Source organism: Camelus ferus, chromosome 14, assembly GCF_009834535.1.
Source record: "Camelus ferus isolate YT-003-E chromosome 14, BCGSAC_Cfer_1.0, whole genome shotgun sequence".
Taxonomy (NCBI): domain Eukaryota; kingdom Metazoa; phylum Chordata; class Mammalia; order Artiodactyla; family Camelidae; genus Camelus; species Camelus ferus.
Window position 1 is genome coordinate 24,384,701 of NC_045709.1, and position 15,270 is coordinate 24,399,970.

The 15,270-nt window shown below is 38.4% G+C and overlaps 1 protein-coding gene across 5 annotated transcripts in view; it reads left to right on the forward strand.

Moving 5' to 3' along the window:
- CENPJ (centromere protein J) overlaps positions 1–15,270 on the forward strand; it is a 36,514-nt gene continuing 21,244 nt past the window's right edge. For 4 of the 5 annotated variants that reach the window (XR_004325828.1, XM_032496546.1, XM_032496548.1 and 1 more), the window contains exons 1-6: positions 82–394; positions 3,850–4,364; positions 4,879–5,002; positions 10,288–10,584; positions 14,143–14,254; positions 15,132–15,234. Coding sequence is in view for 4 of the 5 variants with exons in the window: in XM_032496546.1 (XP_032352437.1) it covers positions 3,921–4,364; positions 4,879–5,002; positions 10,288–10,584; positions 14,143–14,254; positions 15,132–15,234 (1,080 nt within the window). In the remaining variant the exon portion in view is untranslated. The other variant, XM_032496547.1, reaches the window with a different exon arrangement.

The following is a 15,270-nucleotide window of genomic DNA, read 5'->3' on the forward strand; positions in this document are numbered from 1 at the left end:
CCGAGGGGGGAACTACACTTCCCAGGAACCCTCGGGAGGGGGCGGGGCGGCGGCGGCGGCTGTGGCGGCTCGTTCGTAAGTTCGGCGGCGGCGGCGGCGGGAGTATACTGAGGAGTTGGGGCCGCGTAGCGAGACTTCTCCGGGGCAGGACCGGGGAGCGGGCGTGTTCGCCGCCCTGCGTCAGGAGGGCAGCGGTGCGGAGGGACCGGCCGGGTCTCGGGGCGCGGCGGGCGTTGGGTAGCGGCGCCGGGCGGCCGTGGGCAGCTACCGTCAGTGTCGGGCCCGCGAGCTCGATTTCGCGGCGGCCTCGCAGCTCCCGCCGCCCGTGGTCTCGGCCGCGCCCCGAGCTCCTGTGGAGGCGCGAGGAGCGCGTCGCTGCGTCTCCCTCCCGCAGGTGCGTCTTTGGGAGCTTTGCTGTGGGCTCGTGGTTTCGTGGTTGGTAACTCACCTCCCAGACCAGCCCGGTGCTCTCCACGGCGCGAGGGTGGCTCCGAGTTAGTCGTTTGCCTCCACGTTCACCGCCTCACGATGCGGAGAATTTCTCTTTCCTCCTCACTCTGCTTTACGTAGTGCTCGTGGGAAGTTAGAGACTGTCGGTTTGTTTCCAGCAGGTTTAGTATCTGGAAAATCAAAGTCCACATGCTAATCCTTTCTAGGCATTTTGCTGCATATGCCGGGGCCTCAGAATAAGTGATAAGTAACAAGTTAAGGGGAAACAGTATTTTTACACTGCACGTTGACTGTGAATATGCTTTTGGGATCATAGTAGTGAAATCGAAGGAAGCAGTGGAGGTTTCTTTTTGAGGTGGGGAAAGATGCAGACGTTCGAGTGCTGCATCACAGCGGTGTTTGCACTGGTCAGTCTAGTAGGACCTTTTCTAGTTTTTGATGTTAGAAAATGACCTTGGAGCTTGTCTTTTTCCTAAATTTGGATTTCAGAAGTTTCCTGCTGAGGTTATTTACTTGGTTTTTACTTGGTTGATTTTGATGAAGAGTTGTTGCCTTTTTAGGTAGGCTTTCAAGTCAAAAAGAATTAACTTGCTTAGAGCAGTTTTTAAAAATTATTCAGGAGTAACAGATATCCAGTAAAAGTGCCCTAATTAAAAAAAAATGCCCTAGTCTTAAGTGTACAGCCCAATTGTATACACCGGTGTAAACACCACCCAGGTAAAGAAAAAGAACATCTTTGTAATCCTTGAAGGCGGAAGCCCCTTCCCTGTCAGCAGTACCAGCTTCCTAGATAACCATGATTCTGACTTCTGTACCTATGGATTTATCTTGCCAATTTTTGAACTTCGTATTAAATGGAAACATCCAATATTCATGTCAGACTTGGACTCAACATAACTCATCCATGTTGTTGCCTATAGCAGCATTGTTTTTTAATGCTCTAATAGCTGTGGTTCTCAAAGTGTGGTATCAGTGAGAAAATAAATCACACTGCCATTTTTATCTTTGGTTATTGAATGGTTTGTAAGCAATCCTTTTGTTCCTAGAAAAATCTTTAATTGGAGTTCACAGTACGATAAGCCCTTGTTGAAACTTCCAGAACTCAACTAGGGCACATTGGCAAAAACCAAAACCAAAAAAGTGTCATTAAGTTCGCTGTCTTCTCTCTCTTTGAACAGTTCTGTAAACTGGTGATTCATAGCACTTGCATATACATACTGAACAGTTTTAACAACTGTGTCTGTGATACTGTTCCAGGCTTATGCCTCAGAAACTAGAGCACAAGTATTTTCAGTGTGTGTCATATGGTGGAATGAAGCAGCAAAGGAAACATAGTCTCTTGTTTTAAAATTTTATTAACTCCAGATTTTGAGCTAGTAAAGTGACGTCAAGTTCTTCAGTTACTTTAGCCACATTTCAAGAGCTCAGTAGCCCATTAAGTGACTGCTGGCTACCATATTGGACAGCACAGGTCTATGCAGTTGAGTTTTTTGTCTTTATCTCTTATACCCTGCCCTGCACTTTGCCTTTGCCTGTTTACAATATATCTTGGATATATTCAGTACTTTCAAATCAGTACTTACTGAGTTTTCTTGTTATCCTTTGTAGTTGCATAATGTGAACACCATAATTAGCTGCTCCCTTGTTAGTGGACATTTAAGTTAATTTCAGTTTATTACAAATATTGTAAGCCACTGCCAATATAGCACAAAATGCCTAGATGTGAAATTGCCAAGTCAGTTTTTGTACATTTACATTTTGGATGGATATTGTCAAATTCTTCAAAAGGTTATACTTCACACTCCCAAGTAAATTTTATGGAAGAGTTCCTCTTTTTCACACTGGGTGTTAACAGTTTTTAGTCTTTCTCAGGTGTTTCAAGTGTTCTCAGGGAGGTGAGAGGAGAGGTTAAGAATAATAGATTTTGCTGGTGATGCACAGTGAGTGGTTTTGCACTGGGAGCTGGAGACAGAATAAGCGCATGCGTGGAGATTAGAGTATAAGAGATAAAGGGTGGCTGATGTAGTGGCTTAAATACTTAAAGAGATTAATCCTGGAAGATTTGAGGTAGATGGTAGTGATGGAACTGTGACAACTGGTGGTTGTCTGGAGGAGTGGAGCACTTGGTGAGGGGGCTTCCTGCAGATGGAGGTTACGAGGTCTGGGTAGCTGGGTCTGACTCTGAGTCTCGTAGCTGTACCACTTGCTCCTCCTCCACCAGACCCTTAATTTTGTCCTCAGACTGAGGCCTTCCTGTGCACCCTGTCTACATTTGTAATCTCCAGTCCCCACGTGGCTTTTTTTTTCCTCTTTAACACTTACTAGTATTTAACATATTGTGTAATTCGCTTTTGTGTGTATTTTCCCCACAAGACCCTGACTTTACCCAGTGCCTAAAGCAGTACTGGGCAGAGTAAGAACACAGTGAGTATTAGTTGAGTGAAATAAGAGCATGTCTTCTCTGATGTCCCGGTTAAGTTTATCTATCATACAGGGATAGAGCTGCAGTATGAATTTGGTTATTTTAGAGTGTGATTCATACGGCATAGCTGTCCCATGTTATGAATCGATGTTCTTACTGTTGAACATCAAATGAACTCAAATAATACTTCATAATATGGAATTGTTTTCGACAATATAACCTTAGTTCTGATTTAACTTTAACTTAATTTTAGCAGATATTTATCAAGTTTTGCTTATCTGCCAGGGATGGATGGTACTAGACAGTGGTGAATATACAGATGTCTTCAAGGAACTCACAGCTTGGTAGATTATGAACACAAAAGCAAAATACCACTAATAATGAGGTGAATGCTGAGATAGTGATGTCTGAGACTTCTAGGAATACAGATGAGGGACTACCTGGTGGGTGAGGCATTAGACGGGAGAAGAGAAAGTAAGGGGGCTCCAGGAGACAGTGCCCAGTAGCCATGGGGGTGGTGGTGACTTTTGTTCTGGAACTGGGGAGAACACGGGTTCTCCAGTTAGGCAAAGAAGCAATGTTGGACTGGGGTTGGAAGCATAAAAGTGGTTAAACTGGTGATATTTGATACTGATAGTGGCCTGTTTCTCATTTGGTAACGACATGGCTAAGAAGGTGCTTTAGCTTCCGTCGTTTTAGGTCAGCTGATGGAGCACTTGTATAAACTCGTCAGTAACTGAATGATTAAATTGGAAGGGAGCTTAGGTTTTGATTCCCTCAATTTGGGTATTTTTAAGATATTCCAGAAAAATATGTAACTTATTGCCTGATTGCTTTGCTAGTTAAAGTTTTTTGTATAAGAAGCATTCAGTAGATTTTTGTGCTGAGTTCATGTTGGGTAGAATAGCTTTTTTTTTTTTTTTTAAGAATAGCTTTAACTAATACATTCTGTTGGGTGTCTTCTCTTCTTTACACAGGTATTGGAAATTAATAGCTCTTCTACCTTTCACATTTTTTAAACACAGTAGTGTCATTGGACTAAAATAAAATGTTCCTGATGCCAACCTCTTCAGAGTTAAACAGTGGGCAGAACTTCTTAACCCGGTGGATGACCAGTTCTTCTCGGGCTGGGGTCATATTAAATCGTGGATTTCCTGTTTTGGAAGCAGACGAAGAGAAGCAGGCAAATGTGAACATTTCTTCCAGCTTTCCTGTGAAAGCCACACATTTTCCAAACAGCTTCAGCTGTATAAGTGAAGAAGATTCACTTCATGAAGAACAGATATCGGAGTCTGACAGCCCTTATAAGTTACAATCAGATAAAACTGAAACACATAGAGTCTTTCCTTTAACTAAAGAGGAACCACAAATGGTGACATGTCAGGATGCCCCTGGACACTGGGAAGATAACAGAAATGGCTTTATCTCAGGTCTTACCAGTGAATTCAAAGAAGTTGCTTATAAAGACCCTCTTTTTAAAAAGCTCGAGCAGGTATAACAGGATTTGATGTGATACGTTTTTGTGTTATTGCAGGTTTCTCTTTATGATGAAAAGTCACCTGTTCCAGGTCTTTTTGTTTCTCCCCCTTTACTGTAAAATCCTCATAATACCATATTTTGCCTCTTATTTAATGTAAAACATAAAAACATGTTTAATATGTAAGATATAAATGTAACACTCAAGATAACAATGTCTTTAAGTTTCTACCTCATTTTGTAAAAATTAAGTTAGAAATGGTTGATCAGATATTAGGGAGGAAAAGCTGGTGATAAATGTGCTGATACCTATCCTACTTTAAGAATCAAAAGATTTTTGATTCTTTCTCTGTTTCTTAGTTGAAAGTTTAGAGATTTGGTGGCAGATTTAGTTACTTAGAGATCCATCTTTGAAACACTTTATTACAGAAGATACTAGAAGAAAGGTGGGAGGGATTAAGATGAATGTAAGGAGTGAAGGTTCATAAAGAAATACGAAGTTTAATAGAGTTCATTTTATGTTCAAAAAGCTGAAAGAAGTACAACAGAAGAAGCAGGAACAGCTGAAGAGGCAACAGTTAGAGCAACTACAGAGACTCATGGAGGAACAAGAGAAGCTGCTTACGATGGTGTCTGGGCAGAATACACTCCCAGGTATTTTTTGCTTACATGAGGCCTTGGGTTAGCGCAACTGTAGACAATACATACATTTCTTACCTTTACTTGTTTGATGGTTATTTCTACCATTTCTCTATCCTATGTTGCAAACTCCCAATTTCCTTAGGAGCCGGACAGACAACTGTGAAATGATGGTGGTGTAATTGGGACGGGGGGATCTGTGCCACTCTGGAGCATGTGTCCTGCTTGAAGGCATTCACATTTACTAATAAAATAAAACTTTAAAAAGACCCAGCAGAATAAAAGATCAAGAGCCGAATTTGGCCTGGGGCTGCTGGTTTACAGCCCCTGCCTGAGGAATGAAACTGCTCAGGGTGGTAAAGGTGAGTATGTGTTGAGCCATTCTGCTCAGCTGAGGAGCCAAAACAGAAGTACTTTCTGTGGTGGCCAAGGGCCGTTCTTCTGTAGTATGCTAGCCCGGTCAATGGAAAGCGTGATGTTCTTATTGGGGGAAAACTGCTTGAAATGTGATCTGGAGCAGTAGTTTGGAAAGTTTTTTGAGTATACTGCATAGTAACAAAAGCATTTTTAAATCATGGCTTATAATTTCAAAGAAATTTCATAAATCAGTTCTTACTGGTGTTCCTGGCAGGTAGCAAGGATATTTTCTATTTTGTTTATTCTATGTTATTAAAAAAAATGCCAGTCATGACCTGTTGCCTCTGATGAGAAAATGGATTTGTCCCACGGTTTGAAAAGCAGTGATCTGCGATGTGTTTGCCTCTTGGTGTGGCCCTTTAAGAGATGCACTTTACTGGTTCAGGAAAGCACCTGTTCTGTTCAGAGGTTGCACTGGACATTGAGAATACGAAGAAGAGACGATATTGGCAAATGAGTGTGCAGAGTGTGGCTGGATGGTCCACCAGGAGTGGTGGGAATGGGGTGATGAGAAACGTAGCAAATGAAGAATGGCTTAGGGAATTCGGATGTTTATCTTAGAGAATATAGAGAGCATGGTGTGTATCTTGAAATAGTGAGTGGTTCAGGGTTCCTTTATGAAATACATAAGAAGAATAATCAGGATCACTGAAATAATAGCCTGTGATCGTTTTTAAGGTGGAAACAGCACTATGGCAGAGCAATGGGGAAGCAGATTTCAGAGTTACTCATATAAGAACTACTTCCATGGAGTTTTGGAGCATTTGCTTTTGGGCAGTTTTCATATTTTGATTTCAGGACCCTTTAACACTCTTAAATTATTGAGGACCCCAGAGAGCTTGTTTATATGGGATGTAGCTATTGACATTTACTGTATTAGAAATTAAAACTTAGAAATTTAAAAACTAGTTCATTTAAAATAATAACCAATTATATGTTATCATAAATAACATTTTTTAATGAAAAACTTTTGTAAAAAATTAATGAGAAGAGTAGCATCATTTTATTGTTTTTGAAAATCTCTTAACTTCTGGCTTAAAGAACTCAGCTGATTCTCCTATCTGCTTTTTCATGCCATCTCTTCAGTTGTATTGTTTTGGTTGATGTATGTGAAAAAAATTCCAGCCTCACGTAGATATGTAATTGGAGAAAGGAGAGAGGAGTATTTTAATAGCCTTTTCAAATAATTATGATTATTTCTTTAATATTGCACCCAAACTCAGTAAGTAGTTATTTCTCAGTAGTTATGTTATTGGGACGAGGGCAATAAAAGTTACCTTGCTTCTTAGTCACCTGAAAAAAATGAATTTTTAACTTTAGACAGAGTGTGTGATATAAACAGAAGATTTTATTAGTGAAGTTAAAAGGCAGTAAAATATAGTACACCCCCGAGAATTGGGGTTGGGCCAACCCAAGAGGGGAAAAATGGCACCACTCCTTTGTTTTTCCTGTGTTTATATCCTGGCTTAGGGGACGTTTTTTTTGGTGATTGATTGATTGATTGACGGCTCACGTTCCTGTGCTCAGGTATGTCCATCTCTTTTACACATGCTCCATGGTGCACATGGAGAAACCTGTGGGTGGGGCTCAAACTGAAATGTTAATTACGTTATAATGAGCATTATGTCAAGTTAAGCTGGGTCCTTCTCTTTGCTGTGCAGCCACAGCGTTTGATCCTAGCTGGCATTTCCTCTGGCCCTCACTTAGAGAAAGGAAGTTTTTGGAGCCCCTTATCCTGAGCGCAGGTGTACTGCTATTTTCTGGGTTGCTCCCTTCCTCTTCCTCTCCCCTTGCCTGGTGCTCATTTCTATCTAACTGTCTAACAGTCATTCACAGTATGGAACCTGAAATCATGTTAGTGAGTTTTTTGTACTCTATCACATTAAAATATATTAGAATATCTTGGCATTTTGAATGGATTTTTCATCATGCACTGGTTATTTGGGAAATAATGGTTCACTGAGTTATATAGGTTTTTGAAATATTGACATATTTCATTATGTAATATTAAAAAATTATATCCATTAATTCTACTACAGATCTCATCATAAAAGTCTTGAAGTATTATAAAGCTGTCAAGCTCCTGGTGACGGACATGTTTTCCAACATTCTGATTTTTACTTGAAAGTTTAAATTTTATCACTGGTAACAGATAAATACTGTCAGTTGTTTTCCTTGAAGTGACTGGCTCACCTGTTTCATTTTTGAAAAAATGTCTTCCAAGGACTGAGGCTTAAGTTACCACAGTTTGTCATTCACTCTTTCAAGTAAAAATGATGTTCTTTGAAAGAAGTGGCTAGTTGAGCTTATAGCTCAAAAAATTTCACAGCCCATGTCTCGGCTTACAGCAGAAGTGATTTATGCATTATGCATACTTCCCATTTTGTCCTACAGAATGTTCAAAAGACATGTAGTCAATGGTTAAAATTTAATTAAAAAATTAATGTTGCTACTTTATCTAGGACATTCTTAAGTAAAAAAAAAATATATATATATATATATATATTTTTTTTTTTTTTTTAAACTGTGAGTACTTGGTGGTGATGAACATAGTGGCTGCTAGCAGTCACTGCTGCTCTCCTAGCCTGCTTCTGAGTGATGTCACCAGAAAGTTTCCATTTTGGTTTTGCACTATCAGTGCATATTTCAGCATAGAGAAATAGGCAAATAATGTGTTAGTATTACATGAAAATAGCTTTGAGCTGGTGGATGCCCTGAAAGTCTTGGAGACCTCCAGGGGTTTACAGACCACCCATTGAGTACTGTTGCTTTGGGATTTGCTCTTTTGTCATAGTTGTCTTCATGCTGAAGTGGGATAACCATTAGTCAAAAATACTTACATGAGAGTATTGTTTCAAAGGAAGGGAGATTGAATGTGATACTCAGTGAGGAATTACCTTATTCCCAGTTTTATTTGTGGGCTGTGGTGAGGCAGATGGGTGTTTTAATGAAACACCTCTCATTGTGTCTTCAGTTCCAAGTTTAATTGAGACAGTCTGGGAGAACAGAGGGATAGTTAAGTAGCAGGATTTCAAGGGGCTGGTGCGGCAGGCAGGGTGGCTGGTGTTGCCATCTGTCCTCCAAGAATTGTCTTATAGTTAGATAGAAGGGGAATTTTCTCTCTGTTTATCGGGTTATTTCAAAAGCAGAGACTAAAGAAACAAAAGAGGCAAAAAAGTAATATGAAGTTTTAAGAACTATAGAAAAGTGCAAAACAGAAAAGCCACCCATAATTCCACCTCCTGTTTACCATGTTAATGGTAACCTAAAGGGAAGACTTATTTTTAAGTTTGATTACTTTTTTGGTTGTTTTTATTGTTAAATTTATTTTTTTATTGAAGGATAGTTGGTTTATAATGTTGTGTTAATTTCTGGTATACAGCATAGTGATTCAGTTACACATATATATATTCCTTTTCATATTCTTTTTCATTATAGGCTATTACAGGATATTGAATGTAGTTCCCTGTGTTGTGCAATAGGACCTTTTTGTTTACCTATCTTATATATAGTATCTGCAAATCCCAAACTCCCAATTTATCCCTCCACTGCCCCCATTCTTTCCCCTGGTGGCTGTAAGTTTGTTTTCTGTGTCTGTGAGTCTGTTTTGTAAATAAGTTCATTTGTGTCCTTTTTTTAAACGATTCCACATATAAGTGATATCATATGGTATTTTCCTTTGACTGACTGAGTTCACTAAGTGTGACAATCTCCAGGTCCATCCATGTTGCTGTAAATGGCATTATTTCATTAAAAAAATTTTTTTTTGTTTTTTTTGGGGGAGGTAATTAGGCTTCCTTATGTATTTTTTAATTAATTTTTAATTTAATTTTATTTTTTAGTGCTCCTGGGGATTGAATCCAGGACCTTGTTCATGCTAAGAATGCACTCTACCACTGAGCTGTATGCTCCCCTCATTATTTCATTCTTTTTAATGGCTGAGTAGTATTCCATTGTATAAATATACCACAGCTTCTTTATCCAATCATCTGTTGATGGACATTTAGGTGCTTCCATGTCTTGGCTATTGTAAATAGTCCTCCTTTTGAACATTGGGGTGCATGTGTCTTCTCGAATTAGAGTTTCTTCCTGATGTATGCCCAGGAGTGGGATTGCTGAATCATATGGTAAGTGTGTTTTTAGTTTTTTAAGGAACCTCCATACTGTTTCCCATAATGGCTGCATGAGTTTACATTTCCACCAACAGTGCAGGAGGGTTCCCTTTTCTCCACACCTCCAGCATTTACTGTTTGTGGACTTTTTAATGATGGCCATTCTAGCTGGTGTGAGGTGATGCCTTATTGTAGTTTTGGAGAAATGCTTGTTTAGGTCTTCTGCCCATTTTTTGATTGGGTGGTTTTTTTAATTAAGTTATATGAGCTGTTTGTATATTCTGGAAATTAAGGCCTTGTCAGGCACATCGTTTGCAAATATTTTCTCCCATTCAGTGGACTGTCTTTGTTTTGTTTACAGTGGGGAGTTACCTTTATATGTTGTGAGAGCGGTTGTGGGTCCTTAGGGCACACTTCAGATTGTTGTAACTACATACAGTGGTGCTCTCCCCCTAACTGTGTTTGTTACAGGGCTGCAGAGACACCAGGCAGTGCTCATGGTGGAGCATGAATGGTGCCTTCCTGAGTTAGGCGTTGCTGCAGCCCTACTGTGTACAAACTGTCTGCACATGAATTGTGAAATAAATATACTCAATCAAAATTATGCGAAGGTCACTTTGGACTTCTAAAATTCCATTAAAATTTTTGTTAAAACATAGTTTCCTAATGAGGGGAAGAAATACTTGTATTACTTTGGAGAAAATTTTGTAGCAAGTAGAATAGAAAATGTTATAGGAAGTAGTTAGTTTTGTTGATTTTTCTAATTGCAAGGTTTGACTCCACTGCCTGATGACCAGAGCCAGAAGTACAGATCTCCAGGAAATTCAACCGCTGTGGAGAAAATCAGGCTCTTCCTACCTTCATGTATCTACCAGAATCAAACCCAAGAAAGAAAACACCCTTCCAACATTTTACCCGATAAACAAAACTTCTGTAAAACTACTCATCAGGATTTTGTCTTAACTTCAGAAAGTGGTGCTTCTTCCAATTTGTTTTATGAGGCACAATATCAAGAAGCACTTGTGAAAAAAAAGGATTTGAAGGAAGAAAAGCATGACCATCCTGTAGGTGAGTTACTTACTTTTCTCTCCTCTGTAGTTAACTGACAGGGTTGCGTAGTTGTTCTACGATGAGTCCTTTCTGGTTTTTTTTCTGTCCCCTGAGGCCTTAATTGTGAGGTCCTACATGTTGCATAGCCACTGAGCCTAGATTGGACGTAGAACTGGACATAGAGTTTGGGACTTTCCAAGAGCAGATTGCAGGATGACTCGTGCTGACTTCAAACCTTGCGTGGTGGCGTGGGGTCTTCAAAAAGGGAGGCAGTGAGTTCTGCGTGTACTCTCTTTCTTTGAGAGCTTTGAAGGAGCTTGGGGTTGATTTATAGTGTGTGTGCTGGTGGTGGGCACATGATAGAAGATGTGAGACGGGAGCAGGAGGTTGGTGATGGGAGTTGTTACTTGTAAAAGAAATCCCCAGCCCAGACAGTCTTCACTGCACGTCTGTATTCCCAGCACCCAGCACGTTCCTGCCAGAGCCGGCACCCAGTGTCTGATGGTCTAAACCCATGGAGTTCTTGTGGCGTGTCTAGTATATTTTCTTCTGGTCTTTTTTTTTTTTTTTTTTTTTTTTTTTTCCCTTAAAGTCCTGTTTCTGTGCTCACTCCCTGGCCCCTGCTCCCCCCCCCCCCCCATTTTGTAATCATAGAATATTGTATAATGAATTGTGTTCTTTTCCCACTCATGGGAAAATGGTATGTTATGTTCTGTGGTCTTTGTAACCGTAATTGTAATGGTTGTCATCATTATGCCAGTCATGGAGTAATATATCAGTATTTAATGTTCTTTGTGGTAGGACTGAGTCATTGCAGCATTTTTAATTTTAATTTAATTTTCGATTTTTACGGTGTTTTTATGAATATATTCTCTTGAGTAAGTTATAGAAAAACACAATTGATATTACAGAAGATGTCTACACTTACTACTTAGGATTGGGCGCTGTTGTGGGTAATATCTTGTTCCTAATTTAGAGTAATTCCTTGGTATGGAAAGGTCAAATATCTTTTCCTTATTTTTTAAACAATACACTCCCTTAACCTTTTATTTTGGAAAATTTCAAACATCCAGAATAACTGAAAGACCACTGCAGTGATAACCAGTATACCCACCACCTAGATGCAACAGTTGATGTTTTGCCCTGTTTGTCTTTATATGCTTTTATACTTTTATATATACACACACACACACACACACATACCTATGCCTAAGATTATATCTCTCTTTACAGCTGTGTATTATTTGCTGGGTGATTTCACTGCAAATAATATGCAGACATTGTATTATATCAAATATTTCAGCATACATCAAGCAAAAATTAGGACATTCTTCTATATAACCACAGTACTATTATTATGCCTAGGGACATTGACTATGCAAATGCATTTTAGAATTCTCTGTGATCCCAAAAATGCCTTTTAAAGGTGTTTTTCAAAAACAGCATCCAATCAAGTTTAACATTCAGTTATAACTCTTTAGTCTTTTTTAACTTAGCAAAGCCCACAGTATTTTTTTCCCCCAATGTTAACCTTTTGAAGAATGTTAGGTTTTAATTAGAGTTTTGAAGATTTTCTTTATCATATTAAAGAAACCTTTGGGAGTTCTCAAACCTTTGGCATACAATACTTTTCTTTTTCTTTTTTTAATTGAAGTATAGTTGGCTTACAATGTTGTGTTAGTTTCTGGTGCACAGCGTAGTCATTTAGTTCTATGTATACATATATATTCTTTTCCATTATGGTTTATTACAAGATATTGAATTTAGTTCCCTATGCTATACACTAGGACCTTGTTGTTTATCTACTTTAAGCATAGTAGTTTGTATCTGCTAGTCCCAAACTCCTAATTTATTCCTCCCCCACCACCTTTCCCACCCTGGTAACTAAGTTTGTTTTCTGTGTCTGAGAGTCTGTTTCTGTTTTGTAGATAAGTTCACTTGTTTTATTTTTTAGGTTCCACATATAAGTGATACCCTATGATGTTTGTCTTTCTCTGTCTGACTGACTTCATATAGTATGATAATCTCTGGGTCCATCCATGTTGCTACAAGTGGCATTTTATTTCATTCTTTTTTATGGCTGAGTAGTATTTCATTGTGTATATAAACCACAACTTCTTTATCCAGTCATCTGTTGATAGACATTTAGATGCTTCTGTGCCTAGGCTCTTATAAATAGTGCTACTGAGAACACTGGGGTGTATGTATGTTTTCAAACTAGAGTTCCCTCCAAATATATGCCCAGGAGTGGGATTGCTGGATCATATGGTAAGTCTATTTTTAGTTTTTTAAGGGAACCTCCATACTGTCCTCCATAGTGGCTGCACCAGTTTACCTTCCCACCAACAGTATAGGAAGGTTCCCTTTTCTCCACACCCTCTCCAGCTTTTATTATTTGTAGACTTTTTAATAATGGCCATTCTAGCTGGTGTGAGATGATAACCTCATTGTAGTTTTGATTTGCATTCCTCTAATAATTGGTGATGTTGAGCATCTTTTCATGTGCCTGTTGGCCTTCTGTATGTCTTTTTTGGAGAAGTATTTATTTAGGTCTTCTGCCTGTTTTTTGATTGGGTTGTTTGGTTTTTTGCTATTGAGTTGTATGGGCTGTCTGTGTATTTTGGAAACTAAGCCTTTGTCGATCGCATTGTTTACAGATATTTTCTCCCGTTCTGTAGGTTGTCTTTTTGTTTTGAATGTCATTTCCTTTCCTTTGCTTCCCCAGTGAAGCCATCTGGTCCTGGACTTTTGTTTGCGGGGAGTTTTTTCCTTACGGATTCGATTTCACTTCTAGTGTTCAGTCTGTTCAAATTACTTATTTCTTCTTGATTCAGTTTTGGTGTGCTGTGTTTCTAGCAACTTGTCCATTTCTTCTGGGTTGTCCAGTGTGTTGGCATATAATTGTTCATAGTATTCTCTTACGGTTTATTGTATTTCTTTGGTATCAGTTGTTATTTCTTCTCTTTCATTTCTTAGTTTATTTGGGTCCCCTGTCTTCTCTTCATGGTGAGACTGGCCAGAGGTTTGTTGATTTTGTTTACCCTTTCAAAGAACCAGCTCTTGATTTTATTGTTTTTTTTTTTTTTTTCTGTTTTTTTACGTCTTGATTTTATTTCCTTTCTGATCTTTATTATTTCCTTTCTTCTGACTTTAGGCTTTTGTTTCTTCTCTTTTTCCTAAGTCTTCTAGTGGTATGTTAGGTTGTTTATTTGAGAATTTTCTTGTTTTTGGAGGAAGGCCTGTATCACTATGAACTGCTCTCCAAGGGCTGCTTTTGCTGCATCCCATAGATATTTGTGTGATTGTCATTTGTCTCAAGGTATTTTTAAATTTCCCCTTTGATTTCATCATTGCCCCATTGGTTTTTAGTAGCATGTTGTTTGGTCTCCATGTAATCATTTTTTTCTCATTTTTCTTACTGTGGTTGATTTCTAGTTTCATGTTGTTGTGGTCAGAAAAGATGGCGTACATTACTTTTAACTAATTTTTTTTTAGCATAGTAATTTGTAAAATTCTCAAGTTTTAAAACTTTAATCTGCTTTTTTTGAACTAAATTGTTCCTAATTTTTATCCTAGGAGAAAGTATTTTACCATATTTGGAGAAAATGATGGAACAGGTTCAGGAAGGTGGTGATATGAACTTGAAAAAAATTGATGATTCCCCAGAAGTGGTTAATATTGAAGAAAGGTATCATCCATGTTGAAAGGAATTTAATATAATAGTCATTATTATTGGCACTGTCTTTATTTGAAAGATCCATGGTTTTCTTGTTTTTGCTTGAATTTGCTTTTAAGTATAGGGTTGAAGATATAACTTACTTTGTATTGTCAGCAACAGAAAGAGATTGGGGAGATATATCAGTTAAAGTAGCTTTGACATTGTATTGGGAGAAACTTACTTTGTATTGTCAGCAACAGAAAGAGATTGGGGAGATATATCAGTTAAAGTAGCTTTGACATTGTATTGGGAGAATTGAGCAAAGTTTCTTTACCTTAGGAAAATACCTGGATAAAACTTTCTTCTCAAATAGGTAAATTCTATTTTGGAGAGGAGAAAAACAAATCATATATTGTAGTGTCACATATGGTATCACTTACAAATAATGAGTAAGTGTGGTTACAGAATTTAAAAATTTTATGTCAGAAACAAAATGTCAGTAATGAGGTTGCTCATTGTTTTCTTAAATATTCAAATATTTCAGTGTATGTTATGGAATGGCGAATGACTTTTTTGATTTACTTTGTATTATTAAGGATCATAAAGAATGTGTATTTAATGAACTAATTTTGAAATTTTTAAAAAAATACTGAATATGTTGCTTTAGAAGTTAATCTAAGAGCAGCAGACGGACTTCAGAGGGGCTTCTTCAAGTCACGTGCAGAGTTTTGTGTATTTCTGTATTTGGGGAGGTGGAGTGGGATTGTAGCTTTTATTAGATTCTCCAGTGGCATCTGTGACTTTGAAAAAGGAAAGTTCTCAGTTGAGGCTGTCTGTATCAGGCACACTAAGTGTACAGTATTCACATCACGATTTGCATGTTAAATAACTTTATTTTTATGACTAGGCCTATTAAAGCTGCCATTAGAGAAAGGAAACAGACTTTTGAAGACTACTTAGAAGAACAAATTCGGCTGGAAGAACAAGAACTGAAACAAAAGCAGCTAAGGGTTAGCATCTCAGCTATTCGATTAAATTATCTAAGG